This window comes from Zonotrichia albicollis, chromosome 16 (genome assembly GCF_047830755.1).
Source record: "Zonotrichia albicollis isolate bZonAlb1 chromosome 16, bZonAlb1.hap1, whole genome shotgun sequence".
NCBI classification, from domain to species: Eukaryota; Metazoa; Chordata; class Aves; order Passeriformes; family Passerellidae; genus Zonotrichia; species Zonotrichia albicollis.
Window position 1 is genome coordinate 15,699,719 of NC_133834.1, and position 27,770 is coordinate 15,727,488.

At 56.5% G+C, this 27,770-nt stretch overlaps 1 protein-coding gene across 12 annotated transcripts in view; it reads left to right on the forward strand.

The window, feature by feature from the left end:
* The window catches only part of LOC102073378 (ankyrin repeat and fibronectin type-III domain-containing protein 1), a 241,693-nt gene that overhangs the window by 179,358 nt on the left and 34,565 nt on the right, over positions 1–27,770 (forward strand). For 8 of the 12 annotated variants that reach the window (XM_074553160.1, XM_074553158.1, XM_074553159.1 and 5 more), the window contains one exon: positions 20,729–20,857. The exons of 2 other annotated variants lie outside the window; for them this stretch is intronic. In XM_074553160.1, the coding sequence (XP_074409261.1) occupies positions 20,729–20,857 (129 nt within the window). Of the gene's footprint in view, positions 1–14,046; positions 14,360–20,728; positions 20,858–27,770 lie in introns of those variants that run through there. 2 more of the 12 variants (XM_074553161.1, XM_074553163.1) reach the window with 2 other exon arrangements.

Below are 27,770 nucleotides of genomic sequence, written 5' to 3' on the forward strand. Positions count from 1 at the left end.
ATCTCAGACTGGTCTCTCACCATCTTGGCCTTGCTGCTGTGAATCAATGGCTCCATGAGCCATGGGGCTGATCTCAGAGGGCTGGGAGGAGGAGCGTGGCTGCTTCTGCACACATTGGCTCTGCTTCATTGAGAGTGCCCCGTGGAGTCAATCCCACCTTTCTTTGGGGTTTTGATGGCTGGCTGGAGCCCCCAGTGCTGTCCCCAGGAGGGACCACGTGCATCCCAGCAGTGCTGGATCCCACCTTGTCCCAGCAGAGTGGAGCAATGCCCAGCAATGACACGGGAGGGGCTGTCAGCCCCAGCAAATTAGAAACTGCCAATATTTGTACACAAAGGCCACGCTGAAATCCCTGTCCCAGTCCAGACATCAGAGGTGTCAGTTTTGATTTCCCAAACACAGAGAGAGCCCTTTCAGCCCCAGCCTGCTCAGACACTGCAGCTTTAATGTCCAAGCACCCAGCGTGTTTCCACTCCCCTCAAATGCATCAATCAGGTCTCGGTGAGGCTCTGAAAGAGCCAGTTTGTTAAACAAACACACTTAGTGTAAAAAGTTTATTCCAGTTAATTGGGACTTCATTGCAATGGAAACAAATTACCCAGCTGTCATCTGCCAAGGCAAACAGCAGCAGGGGAGCAGGGGTCCTGGCCAGGGGGAGACAAACAGTCATCTCAGGCAACCTTATTTATGGCCTTTTTATGTATTTCTGTATTTATTTGGACATTCCTGAGCTGGAGAGCTGGGCTATAGCCGAGCTGCATGCCCCACACTTGCACAGTGCAGGTTATCTGCTCTGAGGCTCCTGGGCAGGAGCTGGCCCTGGCCTGGGTGGCACTGCCATGGGGACCCATGGCTGGGGTCTGTGTCCCTGGGCAGATCCCTCCAGGCATGTCCAGGGGCCTTGCTTCACAGCCAGAGAGGAGGTGTGGATGGGGATGTCAGGGCCTGCTGCTGGTCCCTGGAGGCTGGGGATGTGAGGGATGTGGGGGATGTGAGGCATGTGAGGGCTGTGAGGGATGTGAGGGATTTGGGGGTCCCTGCAGGGAGCAGCAGGGCAGGGGAGCACCCAGGAGGGACTGGTGGCCACTGGGAATTTTGCTCCTGTGCTTCCACAGTTCCTTGCCCAGTGCTAAACCTGCTGCACCCTCGCAGGGGTGCCCTGTGTCAGCATCGACCCCACGGGCAAGTCCCCAGCCCCGTGCCTGTCCCGTTCCCCTCCCAGCCCAGGGAAGGACTCTGTGGCAGGAGAGCTGGGAGCGCTGCCTGGTGAGTCTCCCACTCATTCCCAGCTCATCGGATTTAACAAACACCCTGTCAACACCCTTTTCCCCTGCTGGAGTTTTTAAGGCAAAGGAGGGAGCGAGGAGCGGGGATGGGGAGGCAGGCAGGGAGCCGGGCAGGATGGGGCTGGGTCCCGCAGCCGGCGCGGAAGTGACAGATAAAGTGACAGATAAAGCCGTGGGATTAGCAGCGTGTATGGTGTCAGGAGAGCAGCGTCCCCTTTCCTGCAATGCTCGTTACCCGAGCTGAGCCGTGCTGGGGGAGGCATGGGCAGCACATCGAATTTCCTCCTGTCCCTGCTCCCGGGTGGCCTGTCCTTGCCGCATGTCCCTCCAGTTCTGCCCTTCTGATCCAGGGGGCTGTGCCAGGCCTGGGGTGGGCACAGACAGGGATGGGTGCAGCCGCCATGGCACAGCTCTGCTTGGCTCTGGGCATGCCGTGGTGTGCAGATGGCAGCCTGGGACTGGGGATGGCACGAACATGGGGGGCTCTCCCAGTCCCCCGGGGTGCATTCTTCCCTGCTGGCCTTGGGGATGTGGAGGGCAGGAGCAGCTCTCTGCCCCTGTGCTGGGACCTTCCAGCAAGCTGGGAATTCTCTTGTGTGCCTGGTGAACAAACCCAGGGCTCCTCCACCCTGCTGATTTACCACATCCAGGACAGATTCTTTTGGTCCTGTGAAGTCCTAAAATTCACATTTGAATTTCACATTGCAATTGAGTTGCCATCCAGAGCCCTTTATGCACTTTCCAAGAGTGTTTCTGTTACTTTACAATTGTGGGATGGTGGTGACCTGCACTCTTAGGTTTCTGTCTGTGACAGCACATGTTCAGGGGCAGAAGGCCTGGATTGGGATGTGCATCCTTGGAGGGGTCTGGGGTTGGGGGGAAATGTCAGACCCAAGCACTGATAAATACAGAGATGAGTCCTAAGATCAGACTGATCTCACCAGAGGGATGTGGGAAAGATGGTGACCAGTACTGGAAAGGACACAAGATTTGGCTCCATTTCTGGAGCTTGGAATGGAATGGAGGAGGGATTGGGCAGTTTGGCTGAAGCACCTTGGTTCCTTGGAGTCAGCTGGCCCATCTTGAGAGACAATCTGAAACCCCAAAGGTAAGAAACAACAGGGGAACCATGCCCCGCTTCCCTGTATGGGAGCTGGTGTGTGCTGGAGACAGAGGCAGCGATGCCCCCTCAGTCCCACATTCCTGTGCCCCCACTCCCTGCAGGATCCTTGGTGGGCAGAGCCAGAGCATAGGATGCCAGGCACCTCCCTCCTTCACCTGGCAACCCTCTATTATTAGGGATTTTAGCTTTCTGTTTCTAGATTGATTTGTTGGTGGTGGTTATTTTTAGCTCCTCCAGTGCCTTGCAGATTCCTCGAGGGATTCTTTCTTTGCCTCTCCCTCCCACAGGTTTGTTTGTAATGGATCTGCCTTGACTTGAGCCACAAGCGAGAGGCTCCAGTGCCGGCGGGGGCTGTGCTGCCCTGTCAGGGAGCAGATCTCCCTCTGTGCTTTAGCTCAGCTTGATGTGTCCATGGGTGCTTCGCTCCCCCCTACAGCTCCTGCTGTGGGTACTGTGCTGTCCCCACCCAAAATCACTCTAGGGCACCCTGGGTGGCTCCTTGTCCCCTTCTCCCCTCAGCACTGCCCTCCCTGAGAGTTCTCTCTTTTCACTACCCATGGGGAGAAATTCAGATCAGCATCACTGCATGTGGAAACAAACCCCAGGCTCCTCCTGCAGCTCCACAGCCAGGCTGGATGGAAATTTTTCAGCATATTTTAAAGCACAAAATAATTCCAAACAAGTTGTGGGTGTATTTTGGACTCTGGCAGAGCTGTTGTTATCGCCTCGCTGGCTGTCCCAGACAAGGGCTCACTTTGAGTGCAGCCTTCTGCTGAGCAGGGGGGCAATGTTTGCATTCCTGATTTAGAGCTCCCATCCCAGGGGGCTCCAGCCCCGTCTCCCACTGAGCCCAGCACAGCCAGGAGCCCGGAGCTCACCTGTCAGCACCAGCTCCAGGGCTGCATTAATGTTCCCTCGAAAATGGGACTCTCGTTGGACTCAGCTGCTTCTGCTCAGCCTGGGCTGACGCTTGGTGGGGCCTGTGTGAAGGCACAGTTTGTGCTCTGTTTTTTCCAGGATTTTTGTTATTTTGTAGAGCGGAGTGAGTTGTGCTTGTTTTGAAATGCCTGAAGTATAGGTTGGTACTCAAAATAGGTTTGCTGTTTTTCCTGGGGAGAGGCAGCCCTGGGAGGTCTTACTCAGGTAGCTTTGGTGGTGGCATCTCCATCACATCCAAGAAAGTGTTTTTCTGGAGCACTGATCTCCAGAGGCTGCTCATACCTGGGAGATGAGCACATGCTGAAGGGTTTCATTGGACTTGCTCCTGTTAAAGCAGTCCCTGCAGTGGCCAAGGAGATGAAGCCTGAAAACCACTCAAGTTTCCAAGCAAACCATTCAAGCAAACCTGAAAGCCACTTGCAAGGCCACAAACATCATGGTGTGGCAGCTCCTCTTCTCTGTGGATTAACCAGCTCCAAGGAGGTGTGAGGAGAGAGGACACCAGGTCCACTCGTCCCCAAGGAATGTGCTGAAAGAAAGGACAGGGATCTGTGTCTGCATGGTGCTCTTGGTGGCTTGCAAAGTCCTGGTTCAGCTATCACCTAACTGCTTTCCATCAGGATAGGGTAGTGGCTGGCTGAAATCTTAGCCAGAATTTGCAGAGGGCCCCTGTGATGAGCCTAAAGCCAGACTCTGCTTTAATGGAATAACCTGGTGCTGGAGGAGAAAGTTCTGGAATGTGGACCCAGAATCTACAGTGAACTTTCTTCATTCTTGGCTGTTCTCCTTGGGGTTGAATGGCAGCGTTTCTAGGGCTGAAGTTGTCATTGAGGTTTTCCTGATCTTTAATTTTATAACGTTCATTAGCACAGTTCCTGTCAAAGAACAGCACGTTCCTTCCCTGTGCTCGCTCTCTCCCTGGTTAATAACCCTTTGCTGCTTTGGCTCTTTTGGAAAAAGGTACAGGAGCTTTGGGAATGACTCCTGGTACAATAGCCAGACGTCAGCATTGTCAGTCACATCTGAGGAGCAGCGTTAATTCAAAGGGAGATGACTGCAGAAGGCCCAGGGTACCTGTTGGGGGGCATTGAGCCAACCTGCCTCAAACCACAGCAGTGCCTGTGTGTTCCTCCAGCTGCTGAGAGGTGCTCTGAACCCAGATGGTTGCTTTTCCTTTCTACAATGGCCATAACACCAGGAGCTTCCTGCTCCTCTCTTCTCTCCCTGGGGTTCTGCATTGAAGATGTCCATTCTGAGGCTTGTGGTGCCATGAAAAGGCTCTGTCAGGGTCAGGCAGTGCAGGAGAAGACCTGCAGTGCAAGAGGCACATGCTGTGCTTTGGCTGGGCTTGTCTGGGAGGTAGTCCTGGTTTATGAGTATCTGCTCTGCTGCTGAAGGCCCCACCATCTTCCTCAGCTGGGTTTTATCAGCTCTGAGGTACAGAACAAGGGCTCCAAACTGAGGTTTGAAGTGAGCAGGGACAACCATTGCAAGGCCTCCTGCCTTGGGAGAGGTGGAGCAGGTGCTGGCATTCACCCCATGGCCTCTGGGTATCTCCTGGGATTTGGGAGCCTCAGAGCAGGGAGCTGGCTGTGTCCACTGCGTGGTTTCAGTCAGTCTGGACTTAGTTTCAGGAGAAATCAGAATTGCTGTGTGAGTCTGACAGTCAAGGAGAAGGAAGCAAGAGGCACCAGCATGATGTCCTAAATCTTGGTAGGTCTCCAGCTTACATGCCCTGGCCTTGGCCATTTCAGGGTGCCCTTTCCACTGCCTGTGAAGGCACAGCTGGCCCAGAAACATTCTAGTCACTCTTCTCCAGAGCAGAGGGCTCAGCTCTGCAAAGCCAAGGTGTCTGTCTGCAGAACCTTCAGAAACTCAGCTCTGGGCTTCAGTGTGGTGTGGACCTGCTGCCTCGTCACACCAGAGTGGTGCTGAGGAGTTGAAAGCCCAGCTCTGTGACAGCCTGGATGGAGTGACAGTGAGATGAGAAGAATGCTGTGTCCTGAGGACCTGGCTTGTGTGGTGTTCCCACCCCATGGGCAGTGTTTGGTGAGCACCAATGTGTGGTTTTGGCAACAATGTGCAAGATACTCTGCTGTGGAGCAGGATGATGCTGCAGCTAGAGAACATCCATGGAATAGCATCCATGCTGCTATTGCCTGTGTGAATGCTCCACCTCTTCTTTGTTCTTCAGGACTGCAGGACTTCCCCCAGGACAAACTCTCCTGTGGTTTATCTTTGCTTTCCAAGTGTCAGAAAGCCCTTCTGAGGCCTTCAGGCTGACAGCAGCCAGCAGAGCACACCATGCTGATGTTGGCTGTGGCAGCTGGTGCCAGGGCTGACGCTGTGGGTTTGTCCCCGTGGTTTGTGTGGTGGTGCCTTGGTGGGGAGATGTTGTCCCTTGTCACACAGGGCCTTGCACAGCCACGGGGCAGTGAAGGCCAAGCCCATGAGGTTGTGGGAAGGTCACCTGCCTGGCTCATGTCTCCAGCGCTGGCTTCACCCAGGCTGTGGTCTTTGCTGCAGGATTCCTCAGCTGGAAATAAAAGTATTTCCTGCATGACTCCATGCTCAGTCCAGGATGATGCACAGCCTCTCACATCTCTGTCCCCCACCACTGCCCCTGCACCCCGGGGCATTTCAGGTGTGGCAGTTCTGCTGATGGGCAGTGCCTCACCCTGAGGGTGTCACTCACGTGCTGCTGGCTCTCCTGCTGGGAGGTGACTCCTGCATGCAGGGTGTCTTGTGTTGGAATAAAGTGCCTTTCAGCAGCCTGGCTGGCACAGCTGTCCTTCATGGGCTCAGAGGAGATGGGCCTGGAGGCGATTTAATGCTTTTGGTGCAGTGTGAACAGCTGCCTTCTGAGGAGTTTAGCTCTCCAGAGGTGTTCAAACAGCAAAGATCTTGCAGCCTTTGGAAATAGGGGGATAATAAGAGTTTATGGGGAAACTGAGGCACAGAGGTTTTAGCTCACAGGCGAGGCCGTGCTCCAGCCAGGTTCCCAGCCCTGGAAATGGCTTTGGCCTGTCCCTCTTGGCCTCTGCTGCAGTGCACTCCTCCTCCCAGTCATCAACACCTGGGTTTTGGGTTCCCTTCTCTGGGTGCCTCTCACTCTCCCTCGCTGTGGGGTGGAGTCCCTTGTGCCCCAGGCGCCAAGGAGCTCTCCTCTCACTTGGCTGCAGAAATGGGCTCAGCATCCCAGAAATTCAGGCTTTCGTGCAGGAGCCAATAGTCACACAACCTCCATCCAGAAACCATCATTATCGGCTGCTTGCTTTTTCTTGGTTTCTTTGAACTACAGCTCCCAGGATGCCTGAAGATATGCAGACATCCCGAAGACAGTGGTTTCCCATAAACTTTTGGGGTTTCATGCTTTGCAAGCAGGAATGTTTTTATTGCGTCGCAAATCCCTTCAAGTCCCTCAAACCTCCATGGCAGCCGCGGGGGCCGGAGCCGGCTGCGCGGGAGGCACGCCAAGGGCTTTTCTCTCCTGCATTTTTCCCCTTCTTGCAAGAGGGACCTTTGTAACTCCCTGTCGTGCCTTTTCAAGGGAGGTTTTGGACTGGGAGGAAGTTTGAAGAAGCCACGGTTTGCCTGTAGGGATGTGTTTCCCATTCTCCTGGTCCCCATTATTTCAAGAGCTGCTAAGCAATGTCCTGCATCCCCATGAGTATTGAAGTGCATTGGGCAAGGTGGGGAGGGATTTTCACTGAACTGGGAAGAACTGGGACACAGAGAAGAGAAAAAGTGGCAGGTTCCTGCACCAGTGCAATGAGCCCAGGAGAGTGGGGTTTAATTCTGACATGCTCACAAATCCTGAGGGAAAACCAGAGAGGGACGTTTTGGTTTGGCATGGACAGATGTGGTTGGAACTGCGGCCTGCAGGGTCTGCACCCCCAGCCAGATCCACCCAGGGGTCAGGGCACAAGTTCCACAGGTGCCCCTGCAGCTCTTCATCTTCCTGCAGCCCATCCTGGGACCAGGAGGTGCTGGCAATGGAGTGGGCTCTGTGGTGTGGGCCCAGCTGTCCCTAATAATCACTTACTCTCTGCAGGAGAAGAACCGCAGAGGGCAGAACAGGGCTGTGGTAACACGGTGGCATTTTATGGTCTCCTCCTTCTGACCATTAAAGTACTTCAGTGAGTTTTTCCTGTTTGGTGTTGGTGAGCACCAGTGTTACATCTCATAATCGGACTTGTGGTATTTTGCTATTCTCCTTTTTCCCTTTGGTTGCCCAGGATCCCCATAGGTTGGGATTTAACAGGTCTTAACTTCTTTGATAGGTCTTTACCAGTTTGAGGAACTTTGTGAGTGAAACAGAGGGGTATTGGGTGCCCTTGGGGGTCACCAGAACCTCCAACTATGCAGATGTGCAGAGGCAGCAGATGGGTCAGGCTGTGTGTGCTGTGGGACTGAGGAGTGGTTGGGGCTGGAAGGCATCTCTGGAGATCATCTTGTCCAAGCCCTGCTGAAGCACAGTGTCACTTACAGCAGGTTACACAGGATCGTGCCCAGGTGTGTTTTTTATCATATTTGGGGAAGGGAACTGCCCCGCCCCTCTGGGCAGCCCGTTGCAGTGCTCCATCCCCCAAAGGGACATGTCCTGGCCCCGCTTTGTACCATTCCTGAGCACTGAGGCCAGTGGGATGCTGAGGGGTTCATTTATGAGCAGCTGCCTGATGCCTCTGTGGTCTGGGCTTGTTCTCTGTCACCCTTGTCCTATGCTTCCCCTCCCTGCAGCCCCTGCAGGCACCCTTGGGCACATGAGCATGGATGGTGTTCCCGGCACAGCCGGCTCCTGTCCCTGCCGGTGCCGCTGCTGCGGTGCGGGACAGCCGGGGCTGATCCATGGAGGCTGGGCCGGCTGGGCCTCACTGCATTCCCCTGGCCCTCAGCACATCCCCCTGGCCCTCAGCACATCTCCGCTGGCCCTACCACATCCCCCTGCCCCTCAGCACATCCCGGCTGGCCCTCAGAACATCCCCCTGCCCCTCAGCACATCCCCGCTGGCCCTCAGCACATCCTCGCTGGCCCTCAGCATATCCCCCCTGGCCCTCAGCACATCCTCGCTGGCCCTCAGCACATCCCCGCAGCCGCTGCTGGCCGGGCCCGGCTCCCGGCAGCCCACAATAACATAGCTTTTCCATTCCTGAGCACCGTGGGACGCGCGGCCATGGAAAACAAGAGGCGGCTCCAGCGCCAGGGCTGCGCTCAGACTAAACAATGGCACAGCCCCGGGCTGTCCCCGCGCAGGGAGGGCAGGTTGCGGGCAGGGGCTCGGCTCGGCTCGGCACGGCGGGGCTGGGCACGGCCGGGGCGGTTGGACACGGCACAGCATAGCATGGCTTGGCTGGGCACTGCTTGGCTCGGCACCGCACGGCACGGCTCAGCACGGCCGGGCATGGCGGGGCTGGGCACGGCTAGGCACGGCACAGCACGGCTTGGCTCGGCTTGGCTGGGCACGGCACGGCAGGGCTGCCAGCGCGGCGTGGTGCTGCCTCTCCATGTGTGGGCTCACAGCTGGCAGGAATGGAGAATGGTGAAGGTCCCAGGAGGACTGAACCCCTCAGGAACCTCCTCACCCATCCTTGCTGAGAGAACAAGAGCAAAAACATTCGTTGGATTTCTTCCTTTTCTTTGTTTTCCCTGCTATCTTTTTAATTAGGATAAAAGCTGTAATTGGTAGTAGGGGAATTCTAAAAACCTGGCTCCTGGCAAGACAGGAGCAAGTCTGCACGTTCCTCTGACTTGGCACATGGACAATCCATCATGCTCACACAGCCTGCTTGGAAGAGCCCGAGTGCTCCGTCCTGCTGCTCAGGAAGGAGTGATAGATATCTTCATTAAAAACAATCTCAGAGGGAAATGATAGAATTCTTAAAAACAAGCAAAGTGATGGGAATTTTGCCCAAGGAAAGGAATTTTTGACCATGTTATTTTGTAGGTTTTATTTATTTGTTGTCTGTATATGGATGGATTTTTGGGTTTAAAGTAGACTGTTAATTTTGAGAGTGAAGCACACTGGTATGTGCCAGTCATTAAATGGTCCTTGTCAATGATCTGGTTCATGGTTGGGGGTCAGAAAAGGATCTTTGTTATGTACAATCATAGGATCATGGAATGGTTTGCGTTGAAAAGGACCCTAAAGCCCATCCAGTTCCCCACCCTGCCATGGGCAGGGACAGCTCCCACTATCCCAGTTTGCTCCAACCCACGTTCAGCCTGGCCTGGAACACTTCCAGGGATCCAGGGGCAGCCACAGCTTCTCTGGGCACCTTGTGCCAGGGCTTCAGCACCCTCACAATTCCTCATTCCCGGTATCCCATCCATCCCTGCCCTCTGGCAGTGGGAGCCATTCCCTGTGTCCTGTCCCTCCGTCCCTTGTCCCCAGCTCCTCTCCAGCTCTTCTGGAGCCCCTTTAGGCCCTGGAGGGGGCTCTGAGCTCTCCCTGGAGCTGTCTTTTCTTGGGACTGAACACCCCAGCCTGGCTCAGAGCAGAGGGGCTCCCTCCTTGGATTATCTCTGTGACCTCCTCTGGGTTCACTGCAGCAGCTCCAGGCTGGGGCAGCTCTGCAGGTGGGGTCTCAGCTGAGGGGGCAGAATCCCCCTCCCTGCTGCCCAGCCCAGGGGGGCTCTGAGTGCCCACGGCTGGGGCAGGTCCAGCTCTCAGCCAGCAGCACCCCCAAACCCTTCTCTGCTTTTCAGCTGTTTTACAGCACCACATGGCAACAACGGGATCTGAATGTGACAATGGCACAGGTGTGCAGATCCCAGCGTAAATATTGCTTAGAATCTGGAGAGAGAGGAAACTTCCTGACTGTCTTACATAGTCTCCAGGATCCCCCTCTTGCAAGGCCCTGTAGCCCCTTTTCAGACCACATCCTTGGGCTCTCAGCAGCACATCCTGCTGCCTCCTTGCTGTGCCCCTTTGGGATGGCTCCTGTGGGGTGGGTTTCCAGCTGGAAGGGTCGGCTCAGGGGGGAGATGATACTGATGCAGGGCCAATCTCCCCAGTGGCACAGGCATGCTGGGGTGCAGGATGACTCACCAGGCTGTGGCACATGTGCCCAGCATCTCTGTCACAGCACAGATGTTGGTCAGAGAGGGGACAGTTGTTATTGTCAAAATGCAAATGAGTAAAATTATTGTTTTGAGAGACAATTTTTAGGGGAAGGACATGCAAATTTACCTTCCATTCTGATTGTGCATTAGTATTAAAATGCAATGTTTGAAAGCCAAAACAAAAGAACATTTTAATTTGGGACTCATCAGATGGTTCCTTCTGCTGGGATTAGCATCATATACTTTGCAGCAAATGCTCTAAGTTTGAAAAAACTCTGGTTTTCAAAGAAAACAAAAAGATGTTCTAGAAATGCCAGCCATTTCCTGGGATTCTGGCTGCTGTCAGCCGTCCTTAAGTGACTGGTCTGGTGCTGAACACTGAACAGGGCTGGTGGGAATAGACTTTGGGGTTCAAATAGGATGTGTGGTTGGGCTCCCTCCTGGATGCTGCTTCAATTTGGCTTCTAAATAGCTTAGAAAAGTTTGGATGTTCAGGAAAATTTCTTCACTGGAAGAAATGGAAGGGTGCTTATGCATTGGAAGGGTGCTCAGGCATTGGAAGAGGCTGCCCCAGGGCAGGGGTGGCATCACTGTCCCCAGAAGGATTTAAAAGTTGTGTGGATGTGTCACCTGGGGATATGTCTCAGTGATTGCCTTGGCAGTTCTGGGATATGGTCAGACTGGATGATCTGAGAGGACTTTCCCACGTAAACAATTCCATGAAAAGCTGGGCCAGGGTTTCTCTGAGGCACAGGACCCCAGGTCTGGTGGGAGCTCCCCTGGAGGGTGAGGACAGCCCTCAGCAGCCAGGGAAGGAGCGGGTGTGGGGGCAGGAGCTGCTCACAGGTGGCTGATGGAGGCTGTGCTGAAGGGATGGGTTGTGTTTCTCTCCTTGGCTTTCCATATAAAGCCCCTCCAAATAAAACTTGCCTGTCTTCAGCTCTCGGAAGCAGCTGTGCTGCTTATTTAACACACTGTGAGGTATCTCCGTCCTGCTCCCCCTGCTTCCCTTCTCCTTCTTCCTTGGAATACCGACCTGCCTCGTGTTGCAGACCAGAAATAGAGACTGGCCACTGACTTGCTAATTGTAATGCAGCCTGATAATGCCATATATAATTAGATCAAGGTATCCAAGTCCTTTTGCTGGCAGACGTTTCTGTGACCCTGTTATCACACTTTAAATAGAGGATCCCGTCTGCTCTGCCCAGCTTCTGGCTGCAGAGCCAGGACCTGCAGAGCCCAGCTTGGTCCTTTCTAGGGAATCCAGCCCAGCATCAGTCCTGGTGCCTGCATCTGCTTGGCTTGTGAAGAGTCAGGCTTGGCACAGCAGCACTCAGTGACAGGCTTTAAGCACTGATTATGGCCCCCAATATCTGGCAAATGTCAGTGACCACTGAGACTTTTGTTGTTATAAAATCCCTTCCCCAAGTCCCTGGTGACCACGTCTGTGTTGGGCCAATGAAAGGGACTGCCCTGGGCTGTGGTTTTCAGGGGGTTGCACTCTGATCCATCTTTTCTTTACTGTTTTAGGGTAATCAGAACAATGGCTCATGTTGAGGTGAGCTGTGGTAGGGGGAGGAATAGTTTGGGGTCTCAGGGTTGACTTGTCTAGAGCTGCAGCCTCATATCCCAGGGCTGTCAGACATCTCTCCTTGTTCCCTTTTGACGAGCCCTCTACATTCTTTCCTTACTCTCTCATGCAAGTCCTGTCACTCTTTCCCCATCTGCAGCACCTCCGGGGTCCCTCTCCCTGGCCTTGGGAAGCCTCAAGCTGCTGCTACCCTGCTGTGCTGCCCTTGAGCACCTCCCTGCTGGGCCAGAACAGGCATCCCCAGCTCTGTCCCACCACACAGGGTGCATTGGGTGTGCAGCTGTGTCCTCAGCAGGTGGGAGAGCCAGGCCCTCACAGAGCTCATCCCCTCTGCACTGCATGAATCTTCTCTGCAGCTCCTTCTCTGCAGCACCACCCCACTGCTCATCACATCCCCAGCCCTCTGGGACAGCTCATGGAGAAGTTTGGTTGAGTGGATGTGCCTGAATTCATCACTTGCTCTCAGTATGGCTGCCCACAGTTGCTCTGACATTCTGTCTGATCTGTCCTGAGCTTGTCAGGGAGGGAACTGAGACCCCCTTGAACACCAGTGTGCCCTAGGGAGGAGAGGTTTCCTAATGTCATATCCTGCAGGCAGGCCTGGGGCTGTCACAGCAGCAGAGCTCACCAGCTAATCATGGCTGAGTCAGCCTGAGAAGTGGGACATTGAAATCCCGAAGGAAAACCAGAGACTTGGAGGAACTGGCTAAGCCAATGCTCCATCCTTTGGGTAGGAGCCAAACCTCCAGAGATGTTCTGCTGCTTTGCTAGCCCAGCTGAGCTCCATGCTGTTCCATGGGGAAGGCACCTCACTGCTGTGTTCTGGCAGGACATCATCCCAGACTCCCATTTCACAGAATCCTAGAAATCATGGAATGGTTTGGGTTGGAAGGGGCCTTCATGATAATCTTGTTCCACTCCTGTACTGTGGGCAGGGACACCTCCCCCTATCCCAGATTGCTCCAAGCCCCATCCAGCCTGGCCTTGGACACTTCCAGGGATCCAGGGGCAGCCATAGCTTCTCTGGGCACCCTGTGCCAGGGTCTCACCACACTATAAGCAAAAAATTTCTTCCAAACATCCAATCTAAATCTCCCCTCTTTTACTTTAAAGTTGTTGCTCCTTGTCCTATCGCTATAAAAAGTACCTGGGGAGTGGGGGCTGAGTGGGGACTGAGCCTCCAGGGGTGCAGCAGAAGTGCAGTGAGCCATACACACAAAGAGTTCATCAGCACAAGCTCTGGGTGGGTGACCCTGGCAGGCAGCACTGGTCACGTGCAATCATCATCTGTCCCCAAGCTAAGGAAACACATGGGGGTCCTCAGGCAGGATCCTCAGCACTTCCCAGCTCACCTGGAGCTAACGTTTGGGCTTGGGGAGTCCCTGTGGGCAGCGTCCTGTGTTGGTCCCCAAAACAGTGATGGAAGAGCTCAGTCTGTGGTTTGTGTGCCCCAGTCATGGGCACTGCTCACAGGTTTGGGAGATTGAGGAGGAGGAATGTCAGCAGAGTGGAATATGTGGCTGTCTGCAGCTCAGCAGACTGCCTGCATGGTCACCCATGAGTCCCTGAAGGTTGGAGACCAGTGGCCCAAAGCACTTTCCCTCTGCTGAGGGCAGGGGCAGAACAGCCTGACAGCATGGCGGGGTCTTGGGGCTTCCTCCTCCAAAGCTCACCTGGGGACCCCAGAGGTTTTGGTGAGATTCAGAGCAGTTTTCATCATTCCTGCTTCTGCTTTCTGCCCTTCTCAATGGGAGCAGGTAGTGAGGCAGGGCCATGCAGGGTTTGGTGACCTGTCATTGCATCAGGGGTGTCACAGCAAACCCAAAGCAAGTGGAGGTGAGGCATCGCTGCCTTCTGCCTGTAGTTCCTCCACAGCTGAGCCTGGTGCTCCTCACCTGAGCCTGATCCTGCTCACCTGAGCCTGGTTCCCCTTGGCTGGGCCCTGTGTCCCTCGTCCCAGCCCGGTACCCCCATCTGAGCCCGCAAGGCTCCTGGTTATGTAAAGCCACAGCAGGCACAACCAGGAGATTCTTCAGTGTCGGAATCTGAGTCACATGGGGCTGTTTTATTTCCCCCTCTGCTAATCTCGTTTCTATAGAAACAAGATTGGGAGAAAAAAAAATAAAAGAAAAAAAGAGCCAAGCACAGAGCAAACGAGAAACCTGAGGTGATGGGTGAGGGAAGCGGAGGTGGCAGCTGAGGAGGTCAGGCGACGCAGATGGGAGCAGGGACCCCACTCAGGATGGGAGTGTGCACAGAGGGGACAGGGACTCTCCCGAAGAGACGCCCCGGGATGAGCTGCTGCTCTGGCAGTGGGTGAGCCAAGCACCACGAGCAAAGGGAGCAGAGGCTGTGCAGGTGAGTGAGCATCGCTGGCGCGGCTCGCGGGCATCTGTCGCTGTCCCTGTCCCTGCAGGGCACAGCTGGGCATGGCTCACTGGCTCCTGGCCCTGGCTGCTGCTTTGGAGGCACTCTCGTGCCCGGGACCATGGTCAGTGGGAAGCGTGTCACCGGGAGCAGGGCTCGCCGGAGTGCTGTGCACAGCCAGCACTGACTGCGTGCTCGTGGCCATGAGGGCTTCCAAACCCTCTCTCTCCCAAAAGACTGCTCCCTGCTTGGGAAGAGCCTTTCCAGCTTTGGTTATTTTCCTTCTATTTGATCCTGACTGTACCTGTGCAAATAAGCTGCGGACAGCAGCCGAGCCCCGCAGCGCAGGGAGTGCAGGGCTCTGTGCCCCCAGCACTGCTCACCCCGGGCACAGCCGCCCTCCCCAGCCCGGCTGCAGCCAGGATCTGCTGGGGATGAGCCCGGCTCAAAGCTCTTCGTGCAGGGGCTGCTCCCCAGGGAGGGAGGACCAGCTGAGACGCTGCTTGTTTGCCTGGGCTGCTGGCAGCCCGTGGCTCGTCCCGGGACTGTTGCCTGTGCTGGTGGAAGAGGCTGGGAGCTGCCTGCCCACATCTGGGTTAGTTCAGAGCCACAGGCACGTGCTGGCTCCCGAGTCTCAGGATAAGGAGTGTGCATGCAACAAGTGGGAGGTTTTCCTGCCTGGATGTGCTGTCTTGTGGGATGGATGGCTGGTACTCGTGTGGTGCTGAGGGCTTTGGCTGGGTGGGTTGGTGGGGCAGAGGTGTTGCTGGTGCTGGTCATCATGTGCTGGTCATCCTGTGCTGGTCATCCTGTGCCTGGGACCAGCTCTCTCGTGACCTTGGCCGTCCCTCACCCGTGGCTTGGTGCAGTTGTGCCTGCATGGCCCCTGGTGTCCGTGCCTGCACGGCCCCTGGTGTCCCTGCCCTCTGGCTGTGGCAGAATGTTGCAGGTGCCTGCTGAGACACCCGGGCTCCTGCGGGCACACGCTCACCCCGGCGGCTGCAAACTGCCAAAAGGCTTTAGCAGATCACCACAGGGGAGGGAGGGAGGGATGCGGAGCCCAGGGATCAGGATTGTGCTTGTCATCACTTCCCAGCTGTGGTGTGGGGAATACGGTGCTGACTGCGAACCCCCGGCCGGATCCACGCCTGTGTGTGGCGGGTGAAGCTGGAGCATGGATCCAGTGCCTGTATTTCTGTACTGAGCTTTGGGAAATGTCACTGCTCATCCGCCTGCCCGGCCAGCGAGGGGGCGGAGGACGCTGCTTCAGCCCCTTGTCCTCATCCCAGGGCAGCTGAGGGGTTTGTGCGCTGGGTGCCGGGGCCGGGGCCGGCTCAGCGAGCTCCGGGAGGCACAGGCAGGATGGGGACAGGCTGCCAGCCCTCCATGTCCGTGCCCTGCTTGCCTTCCCCAGTGCCTCGGCAGGCTGGGGCTTTGGCAGTCACTCCTGTGGGCTTGGACTCCCAGGAAACCCGTGGGGTGAAGGGATGGATACGGGCTGTGTCACACAGTGGGAGCTGTGCCCTGGGCTTAGCTGGACCCTTCCCCTTGGCCAGGCTGGCGTGCAGGTGCTGCTCTGGGTACTCTGCTCATCCTGGTGGGATACTCTCAGGCTCTCAGCACACCCCAGGCTGGGGACAGCACTGTCTCTCTGCCTCTGCCTGTCCCTGCCTGCTCTGTTCAGGGTGCTGGGTACCATGGCTGGTGCCAGGAGGGAGATTGCCATGCCAGACCCTGCCCCTCCCTGTGCCTGAAGCAGTGGGCTTAGGGGGCAATGTCACACCAGGCTGTGCATTGCTGTGCCACACTGGCAGTCCTGCCCTTCTGTCCAGAGCTTTGGAGAGAAGGGCTGAGGACAGATATTGCTGCAAGAGCCTTCAGCACTGATAATTATTTCTGGAAAAAGATGCCGTGTTCTGACTTAAATGCTGACATGGGACTCTGAACACGTGTAATCTGGCTGACAGATGGCAAAGTCATAGAGGTGTGATTTATGATACAGCACAGTAGCTGAACAACCTTCTCTGGTTGTCAGGAGACAATTCTTCCCGGTGCTGCAGTTGATGTTCCAATTGATGGCTTTTCCCACGTGTCCCCTGGGGGTGTGGGGACTGCCTTGGCAGGTGCCAGCTGTGCCCATTGTGCCAGCCCTGAGTGCCAGCCCTGCTGCTCCAGTGCTGAGCTGCTGCAGGGGTGCTGCCTCTGAGGGAGGCTGGGCAGGTGAGCCCGGCTGGACCTGGGGCAGTGCTGTGCAGGGGCAAGGCTGCCCTTGTCCCCATCCTGTGGCTGCCATGAAGCTGGCTCAGGATGACAGTGGCACTTGGGGCTGCCTGTTCCCCAGAACAGCCCTTGTGGGGCTGAGTGTGTGGTCCTGATGGGGGAAGGCACCCAAATCTTGCCCATCAGATAAGCACAAGGGGAAGGATGCTGACAGCCACAGGGAATCTGTCTCACCTGTGTGCACTCTCCGTGCCTCAGTTTCTCTGCTTCTGCCTTAACATCCCTAATGCTGATCCTTCTTAAGGGACAGGGACATCTGTGAATGTTTGGAAAGCACTTGGGAAGTAGCACTGTGGTCTCCACAGCATCCCCCTCCCTGTGCTGGGGGCTCACCCCCACTGCCCCCACACAGTACCAGAGCTGTGGGAGCCCCCAGCCCTGGGCACAGCATCCTGGGAGCATCCCAGCCCTGGGCACACCATCCTGGGAACACCCAGCCCTGGGCACACCATCCTGGGAACACCCAGCCCTGGGCACACCATCCTGGGAGCACCCAGCCCTGGGCACAGCATCCTGGGAGCATCCCTGGGCACAGCATCCTGGGAGCATCCCAGCCCTGGGCACACCATCCTGGGAGCATCCCTGGGCACACCATCCTGGAGCATCCCAGCCCTGGGCACACCATCCTGGGTGCATCCCATCCCTGGGCACACCATCCTGGGAACATCCTATCCCTGGGCATACCATCCTGGGAGCATCCCAGCCCTGGGCACACCATCCTGGGAGCATCCCTGGGCACACCATCCTGGGAGCATCCCAGCCCTGGGCACACCATCCTGGGAGCATCCCAGGCCTGGGCACACCATCCTGGGAGCACCAGAGCCCTGGGCACACCATGCTGGGAACATCCCATCCCTGGGCACACCATCCTGGGAGCCCCCATCCCTGGGCACACCATCCTGGGAGCATCCCAGCCCTGGGCATACCATCCTGGGAGCATCCCAGCCCTGGGCACACCATCCTGGGAACACCCAGCCCTGGGCACAGCATCCTGGGAACACCCAGCCCTGGGCACAGCATCCTGGGAGCATCCCTGGGCACAGCATCCTGGGAGCATCCCAGCCCTGGGCACACCATCCTGGGAGCATCCCTGGGCACACCATCCTGGGAGCATCCCAGCCCTGGGCACACCATCCTGGGAACACCCAGCCCTGGGCACAGCATCCTGGGTGCACTCTGACCCCAGGGGACAGGGGCAGCTCAGCACAGGGGCTGGGAGCTGCCACCAGCAGAGCCCTGGCAGAGCAGGTATGATTCATTCCCTTCTGCAGCAGGGTTTATGTAAAGCAGCTCTGTATCAATCGCCAGATGATCTGTAATGTGCTCCTGGCTTCTAATTAGTGATGCTTCTGCTGGAGCTCTGGGGTCTGGCGGAGGTGAGGGAGGCTGGTTCATGGCTGGAGAAGTTGCTGACAGCTCTCAGGGGAGGTGTTGGGCTGTCAGGAATGTCCCAGCCATTCCTGTACCTGGTCTGTAGCAGCTGGAGGTGGTGGCCAGCAGGTCTGGGGGTGCAATCAGCACCCCAAGGTTCTTGGTCAGCTTCTGACTCATCCATGGACTGGCTTGTCTGTCCTGCCTCAGGCAGATGTGGGCACCCCCTGCCCTGGGCTGCAGAGCATCCATGGCCTGTGTCCCTGTGCCTTCCCTTGATGCTATCCCTGGGGCCTCACAGCAAGGCCTCATGTTCCTGAGCACCCAGGTGGCTTCTCCAGCCCCACCAGCCCACCTGCCCCCAGGACTAACCATCCTTCATCCTTAACCCTGATGACATGGGGCACATGGCCCTGTTTTCGCCCACCAGCTCTTCTTTGGTTTTATCCAATCTGAAGGATGCAGTGGCTGCTCCTGCCATGCTTGGGCAGGTGGATAGATCCAGGTAAAGCCCCTGGGTGTGTAATTGTCCCCGTGGTGGTCATTGCCAGGGCCATGTAGCAGCACCACAGAGGCACTTGTGGCAGGGGCTGCTGCCTTCCTGCATCTGTGCAGGGCACCAAGGCCTTCCCAGCCCCTCTCCCTGCAGGGTGGGAGGGGTGGCTGGAATCCTGCAGGAAGTGTGCTGCAGGTGGGCTCAGCACAGCAGGCAGGGCAGGATTCTGCAGGCAGGCCCCAGATAAACACCCCCAGCCCTGCAGGCTGGCAGGAGCTCCTCTGGCCAGGTGGGAAGGATTGGGAGCAGCCAAATGCCACTGAGGAGGTGCTGTAGGGAGCCAGCAGCCCCTGCTCCCACTGCCAGCCCCATTGCTGGCCCAGCCCTGCACATCCTGGTGTGCACACCATGCCTGAGGCTGCTGCAGAGCCTTGGCTGGCAGTGCCCACCTCTCACCCCTCCCCAATGGGATCTGCTCCATCCCAGTGAGCTCTGACACCAGATGAAAGGGGAGTGAGGGGGTGGGGATGGGGCTGGTGCCAGGCTCTGCTCTGTGGGCACCAGGATCACTCCTCTTCATCCTCTTTCTCCGGCTGTGAGTGGGGGAAGTTAGGGTTTGGGTTTCTTGTTGGGTTTCTTTTAAGGCAAACCTCATCCTTTACATCAAAGTAGGATTTTTTCTCAAGAATGTAAAGAATTGCCCTGGAAGGTCTGAACAGCTCTTTGCTGGCAGGGACTGGAGAGACAAGGGCCCTCTCCAGAAAGCTGTCTCCACACCATCCCCAGCAACAGCAATTCATAAGCTGAAAAATAAATCAATAACCAGTTAATGAATTGAAGATGTCTGTGTTTAAAATGTATCAGGGAAAAAACTGTTAGCTGGTCGGGGCTGGCCTAATTACTGTGAGGAAAGGCAGGGAGCTCTCAGTTCTGAGAAACAGCTTCTCTTTTTCTCTTTCTTTGGAGGTATTTTGTGAGGAGAGAGGAGAGGAGAGGAGAGGAGAGGAGAGGAGAGGAGAGGAGAGGAGAGGAGAGGAGAGGATTGGCTTTAGCAATGTGTGTAGGTTCAAAGTTCCCCCCAGCTCTATCCTTCATCCCCTGGCACCTCTGTCAAATCCCTCCTGTCCCTTCCATGCCCAGCCCAGGCTGGCTGAGCAGTGGGAGCAGGTTGTGCTGGCACACTGATGGACGGGAGGCAGTGCCTGTGTCAGTGTGTGTGGCAGGGCTGGCACTCAGCCCCCGTGCCTGGTCGTGTGCCCAAGTCTGGGTGTCCCAGCTCCCTGAGTTTGTCCTGCCTTGCTCCGGGCTGGCAGCAGGGACAGGCTGTGCCCCGTGCCCAGCTTGGACCCTGGGGGTGCCACCCTTGGCACGGGGGCTCTGGGGGTGCCACCCTTGGCACGGGGGCTCTGGGGGTGCCACCCTCAGCATGGGGGACTCTGGGGCTCCCGTGTGCCAGTGGGAGGCAGAGGGCCGAGGGTCTCTGTGGGGCAGGCGCCTCCCCAGCCTGTCTCAGCCTGTGAGCCCTGTGCCATGGGCTTGGACACAGGGCAGGTGTGCCCTGGGCCAGCAGCCCTCCCTGCTGCTGGGCTGGGATGTGCAGCAGCTCCCAGAGCCTGTGGATGTGCCTTTCCCAGGTGCCAGGGGCTGGCAGTGCCGCCCACCTGCGGGGAAGGGGCTTTGTCAGCACAGACAGGTCCTTCAGTTGAATCCATTTGCTCCCACACGTTTCTGTTTCTGTCTCCAGAACCTCTCTGATGTGGGCTGATTTCCATGTCAGCCCTGCTCAGGGAAGCTGTTCTGGTGCTCGGGAGGCCACGGGGGCTCCAGGGTTCCTCTGAAGGAGCGTGTGGCCTTTGATTCAGTTGCTTTGCTTCTCTCCACTGACTGTCCCTGGCTGTTTCTCGGTGCTGGCTGTCACCTGTTGGAGCTTGGGGAGGAATGCACAGCCTGGGGAGGGGATTTGGCTGCACAGGGAGCAGAACCTGGCTCTCTCAGCCTGCCAGGCTGCAGCTCCACTTTGGCTAACATGGACCTGTGCTGGTCCTGGCCTGCTGAGCAATTCAACCATGCTGCTCTGCTGCTCCAGCACTGCCCACCCCCAGGGCTGGTGCCCGCCCTGGGAGCCCCCTCCTTTCAGCACTGAGCACCTGTGGCTGTGCCAGGGTGTGCCCAGGGCTGCAGGGCCATTAACACCTGTCCTCTCCCCTCCCCAGGTCGGAGAGCAGCCTCGCTAGGTTTGCCCACCGCTTGTCGGTGAAGCAGAAGCAGGAGAAGAGAAGGAAAGCTGAGTATGGCTCGGCCGAGCTGTCTGCCTTCCGGCCCAGGTCTCTGAGCATTGAATGGTAAGAGCTGCAGGACAGGGCTGGGACAAAGCTTCTGCCTCTCCAGTCGCCTCCTGTCCCCTTTTCCCACTGCTGCCATGGTCAGAGTGGTGTCCCATGGGACAATGGCCCTCCAAACCCCTGCACCTGCTGCAGAGCCCCCCAAGGCATCAAACGAGGGCCAACCCCCAGCTGAGGGTCTGTCAGGGCTCGTGGGGTAAAGGGAGTGTCTGCTGAGCTGGGGCACACGAGCACACAGCCTCTGGCAGCACCCACCACTGCCTCCTTCCCTTCCCTTCCCTTCCCTTCCCTTCCCTTCCCTTCCCTTCCCTTCCCTTCCCTTCCCTTCCCTTCCCTTCCCTTCCCTTCCCTTCCCTTCCCTTCCCTTCCCTTCCCTTCCCTTCCCTTCCCTTCCCTTCCCTTCCCTTCCCTTCCCTTCCCTTCCCTTCCCTTCCCTTCCCTTCCCTTCCCTTCCCTAACCTTCCCAAACCTTCCCTTCCCAAACCTTCCCTTCCCAAACCTTCCCTTCCCAAACCTTCCCTTCCCTTCCCAAACCTTCCCAAACCTTCCCTTCCCAAACCTTCCCTTCCCAAACCTTTCCTTCCCTTCCCAAACCTTCCCTTCCCAAACCTTCCCAAACCTTCCCAAACCTTCCCAAACCTTCCCAAACCTTACCTTCCCTTCCCAAACCTTCCCTTCCCAAACCTTCCCAAACCTTACCTTCCCTTCCCAAACCTTCGCAAACCTTCCCAAACCTTCCCTTCCCTGCCTTAGAGGTGACCTGCTAAGGATATTTAAAAGAGCTGGAAATTACATTGCTTTCTGCTTCCTTAGATGGATAAAGGAGGGTAAAACTTAAAAAAAAAAAAGAAAAAAGAAAAGTGCTTAGAAATTGCAAGAATGTCAAATTTGGTTTTCAATTTCCCTGCTTTTTTTGGAGATCTTTCTGGCATTTATTGTGTGTTCTAGCACTTCAGTGTGAGGCTGTGGAACCCTCCTCAAAGGCTTCCTTTATCTGAGGTTCCTTGAGCATCAAAGCTCACCAGATATTAATGAACCAAAGAATTCAGGATATTTGGGGACAGACTGCTTTCCTCTCCACTTACACAACTTTCTTCCCTTTGCTAAGAGGATGTCATGAGGAAACCTGGTCTGCAATTACTCTCAATCTCCCAAAGAGACAAATATGTGAATTTGTAATGTAGCAAATAGGGAAACAAGAGAGAGCTCATTAAAAACCATCAGAGTTTGTCTTTATTCATAACAAAGGAGCACGAGAAGCCAGCAAATCTCTTTCCTCTCTAAATGTGTCTTTGAAGCCCCCGGGTCCCAGTTTAGCCCTGTTGGGGGATATTTGTGGTACATTTCCCCCACTCCACAGCGTTTTCCTGGGGGAAACCATCTGTCTTGCATTTGGCACAGCACCTTGTGCAGCGAGGACTCGCAGCAGTGGCAGACGATGCTCTTTTGGAGGGATTCAGCCTGGGAAGGAGCTGTGCCTGAGGAGGGGCTGCCTTTGCCTTGGAGGTGCTGTGGGCCCTCCTGGGGCTGAGGGACACAGCCCTGATGTCCCCATCCTGCAGGACACAGGCACAGCCAGGCAGGACTCCCACCCTGTGCTGGGGTTGTCTCCATGGCTTGGAGATACCTTGGGCTGGATCAGGCACCACCAGGGCAGCCAGGATGGGTGGCTCAGGCTGCTGGAGCTCAGGGCTGGCAGGGCACAGAGGAGAGGTCACCCCAGAGGGGCACAGTGGTGAGGGGTGGCAGGGGGCTGAGGACCTGCCTGTTGCCTGCTCCCATCTATCTCATGTGCACAGGGCCTCAGGGAGGCATTCAGAGATTGTCCCAGCCTTCTCTGCAGCCGTGACCTGGCCTTTTCCTTGGTGTGAAACCGCTTTTCTGTGTTCCCTGTACACCACCAGGGATCTCTGCTCATCACAGCAGGATCAGCACCCTCAGTTAGTCACTCCAGACCATCCTGGGGTGCACGTGAGGCTGCTCTTCAGTGCTCTGGCTGGGAAACTTGGCTCATATCCTGGCAAATCTACAGATGCCTAACTTGTCTTTCAGAGCAAATACCTACCCCCATCAAATCTGTCTGTATTTACAGCCCAGGGTTCCCACTGCGTCCTTTCACCTGCCTCTGCACAGAGGTGAACACCCACCCTGTGTGTGATGGGTTCAGCTCATCCCACATGGGTAGCAGTGGCATGGAAGAGCAATGGACCATGTTTTCCCAAATCAGCAGCTTCTGAGAATCCTGCCCATCCTTACCTCAAGGCTTGAAGGCAAAGGACAGCTTCTCAACCTGCTGTTGCCTGTTGCCAAGGAGGAGGTAGAAAAGCATGACATCATCTGTGCTCTTTGCTTTGAAAAGCTGGGTGTCAGTTTGGGACAGGGATTAGAGTTTCCTGCTTGAAATTCCCACCAAAGCATTGTCAGTGCAACCCATCCCCACACGGGGCAAGCTGAGCCAGTTTTCCAGTGTTCCCAATTATTCAGATGCTCAGGCAGGGGTGGATGGAGCTGAGATAGAAGTGAAGGAGTCTAACACTGTGTTCCTGCTCTGAGCACAGCCAGGTAGGACAGGACACAGATCCTTCACCTCCCCTTGGCCCTTCTCCAGTGTCAGGAGCCCTGGGCCAGGAGGAGCTGCAGTTCTTGCTGCCACAACAAGCGAGGGGCTGCATGTCCTGTGCTGCTGTCCAGCCCAAGTATGCTCCCAAGGCAGTGTGTGTGTCCATCAGAGCCCATGTCCCTGGCTCAGGGGACACTGGTGGCACAAGGCAGCTCTATTGCCATGGCACGTGTCCCTGTGCTGCAGCAGGCCCTGCTCCCAGCCCGGCCAGCAGCGAGCGAAGCCCTGTTAGTTCCACTTATTAAAAACAAAATTGCTGGGGGAAGGGAGAGAAGGCAGAGAAAAAGTGAAGTATTGAGAAAACACTTCTTTCATTCATACGTTGTTTGCTGAAATAAATACTTCATTATTAGGCCTTTTTTAGGGTATTTTTTTTAAAGCCAGCGCCACAAAGTCCCCAGTGTTCGGGCCTGTGAATGTGCTGGATCACCTCAGCCCATGGCTCCCTGTGCTGGTGTCCTGCTGTCAGAGGTGCTGGAGAGGAGCTTTCCCAGTCTTTGGGAGAAACCTGGGGGCTGCACATGTCTGGTTTTGCCCAGGTTTGCTGATTCCCTTCTCCTCTTTGCTCCATGGTGTGTGCTGGGTCACCAAGGCAGCTTCTGCTCCAAATGAGGCAAAAGTAACTTAGGCAAGGAAGTATTTGGGATTTTGTTTATTAAAGCTCTGCTTTCTGTGATCTCTGGCCCTAATCTAGCTCCCAAGCCTAAATAGCACAAGGCTACTAAAGCACTCTTGACTTGAAGTTCACCACATTCTGCTGATGGGGTGAAGATGAAAGCTGGTGATTCCCATGGAGTCCTCACCATGTCCTACAGCAATGTCAAAACCCCAGCAATCCCTGTTCTCCCCTCTCAGAGCGAGCAGAGGCCTCCTCCAGTGCCTGTTACCTGAGATATGCCCCACATTTATCTTCCCTCTTAAGTGAGGCTGAATCCAATGGAAGGGCTGTGATCCCTGGTTTGCCCTTGTGTGGGCAGAGCTGGGAGCCTCTGTTCCCTCTTGCATCCTCAGAGCTCCATTGCTCATTGGGACTTTCAGCCCTGCAGGTTTGTCCTGAAATCCTTTTGTCCCTTCCTTTTCGTTTTTAGCTCTAGCTCTGGTTTTCCTTCTGTTTGTTCCTGGGTTTGCTTTCCCCCCATTCTCACTACTTGTTCACGCTGATTCCCCTCTGTTTTCTTCTTCTTGCTTACTCACTGCTTTTCCTCTCTGTGCTCCTGGCATTCTCCCTGTCAGACAGGCTCCCTGTGATCCATGGTTGGAATGGCCTATTCCCATGGTGCCAGGAGAAATGCAGCATTCCTGCCTCCCACCAACCCATGCCCTTATTTCATTGTGCTCCTTGGCTGCCCACCCTGTGCTGGCAGCAGCGTCTCAGTTCCTGTGACAGGCTCAGCCCTGCCTGCAGCTCAGTTCCTGCCTGACCCTTGGCTCCTCGCTGGGATGCTCAGGGAGCTGCCAGCCCAGCAGCCACCCTGCAGAGCACACAGGCCCGGGTGGAAGGTGCCAAGTGAGCTGGAGCCACCAGGCACGGGAACCTCGCTAGCACCATCTGGTTGGTGGAGGTGGCACATGACTCTGCTGCACTCTGCCTTGTGTTTGCGGTTTGGTTGTAAAGATGTTTTTTAAGGGAACTGTTTTCAACTGTTTTTCAAGTTATTCAAAGTGTAATATTTCCCCTCTGAGTGGTCTCTGTTGGCGTGGAGGTTCTCCCTGGATGGCTGGGTATGGAATCCCTGCTGTGAAAGTGCCTCCAGCATTGGTGCTGTCGCTGCTGTGGGCAAGCAGCCAGGTGATCTGTCCCCATCCATGGGGTCCTTTCCTCCTGGCACCAAGTGCCATGGTCCTGGTGGAGCTGCGGGGCTTGGAGGAAGTGCTGAGCTGCCAACTGACCCATGCCACTGTTCCTGATCCAGTGCAGGGGACTGCTGCTGTTGCACAGCTCCCTGAGAGCCTGCTGCTGTTCCCACAGCTGTCCACAGTCATCTGGGGCTGTCCCCAGGACTCTCTGTGTGACATTTGTCCCTTTGCCAAGTCAGCCAGCACAAAGTAAGTTGTCGTCAACTTTTTGGGAGGCAGAGTAGCAGCACCACAAAGATGGTGGGCTGAGAGCTCCTCCAGGTTTCACAGCCCTACTTGAGCCATCTCACTCCAGGAAAGTCTTGGAGCTTTTTCTCTTCCCGGACCAGGAAGCTCTTAGCCTGAGTGAGGGAAAACCAGGGAAATGAGGCCTGAGCCTTGCAGTGGAACGAAAGGAATGAGAGAGCCTGGGAGCTGTGGGAGCAGGGAGATGCTTTGGGCAGGCTGAGCTGTGGGCATGGCCTTGGCAGCGCTTCCTGTGGGGAGCCAACCTTGAAGGGCATCACACCCCCATCCTGGGGTGCTAGCCAGGGGTGAGGTGACACAGAGCCCTGAGGTGACACACAGCCCGAGGTGACACACAGCCCAAGGTGACACACAGGCCTGAGGTGCCACACAGCCCCGGGGTGACACACAGCCTGAGGTGGCACACAGCCTGAGGTGACACACAGCTGGGGGTGACACAGCCCCGAGGTGACACACAGCCCCCAGCCCAGCCCCGAGGTGACACACAGCCTGAGGTGACACACAGCCCCGAGGTGACACACACACACAGCCAGGGGTGACACAGCCCTGAGGGGACACACAGCCTGAGGTGACACACAGCCTGAGGTGACACACAGCCCCGAGGTGACACACAGCCCAAGGTGACACACAGCCCCGAGGTGACACACAGTCCTGAGGGGACACACAGCCTGAGGTGACACACAGCCCCGAGGTGACACACAGCCCAAGGTGACACACAGCCCGAGGTGACACACAGCCCTGAGGGGACACACAGCCCCAAGGTGACACGCAGCCCAAGGTGACACACAGCCCTGAGGGGACACACAGCCCTGAGGGGACACACAGCCCTGAGGGGACACATAGCCCGAGGTGACACACAGCCCCAGCCCAGGTCCGGCCGGCGGTGCTGAAACGAAACGCGAGGCGCTTTGTCTCAACTGGGAGCGCTTTAAGGCCTCGCTCGGGAACAATGGCCAAGCTATGGGGTCATTTGTTCTGGTATTTCAGCAGCTCCTCATGATTTATGGGATGTTTTGTTCTGCTGCTTGTCTTAGCTTCCCCCTCTCCACCCTCCCCGTCTCCATCCCTTCTCCATTTCAGCTCCTCCTCCCCCCGCTCCCAATTCCCCTAATAGCTGTGGAGCCTCTGTGCCTTATGCAGTCATGGTGTCTGTGACTTATTGAATTAGCCGGGTGGGAGCTGCTCTGCCACACCGTGCCGGGCCCTGCCGGCCTGTCCGGGCCCTGCCGGGCTGTGCCGGGCTCTGCTGGGCTGTCCAGGCTCTGCCGGCCTGTCCGGGTTCTGCTGGGCTGTGCCGGGCCCTGCCGGGCTGTCCGGGCTCCCGGGGCCCTTTGCCCGGGGCTCGGTGCAGCCGCAGCTTCCCTCGTGTGGCAGATGGACAGATGGACATTGCCATCAGCAGGGCCCTGCAAAGCTGGTGTAGAGACGATGGATGTGGCCAAGAGAAGCTGCAGCCCCCCAGCGAACAAGGAGGGCTCTGTCTGCAGAGACACGCGAGGGGCTCTGCTGGCTGCCCTGCTGTGCCATCCTTACCTCCCCTCCCCTCTCTGGCAGTGAGGTGATGCCGGCTGGGGAGCCCCAGAGTTCCTGGTGTTGAGCTGTATGTGGGACAGTGTGGTTCAATAGCTTGGTTGTGTCCCTGACAGCCTGAGAATGGCATGGCCAGTGCCTCGGGATGCACTGGGGAGCAGGGGATCACATCCCCTCCCCAGGGACCATGATTGAACAGTGACTGTGAGGGACATGCTGGTGGGGTGGGGAGGAGCGAGCCCTTCAAACACCCCTGAAAGTCAGATTACCCTCAGGAGAGCATTGCAAAGGAACAATTTACTTGAGAAAGATCACTTTTTATCCTCATTTTCTGAGTTGCCTGCAGGCGGGCAGAGGCTAGAGGGCAGCTGGTGGTCCCGGTGGGACTGGCATGGTGCTGCAGCCACTCCTCAGCCCCGAGGCAGCTTTGGCAGAGGAGCCGGGTCCCTGCAGCCCCGCTCCTGCTGCCTCATGCTGCCAGCAGGGAGCTGGGAGCATCCTGACCTACGGGGCAGGTGGGAAAGGAGAGATCTTGTGCGTCTCCTCCTGGTGCCACAAGGCTCTGGGAGCCCAGTTTTCCTCCTCAGGAGAGGCAGCTCAGCTTGTGATTAGGATGAGGCTGGAGAGGCTGGGAGCAGAGCAGGGCCTGGAGCCTCTCTG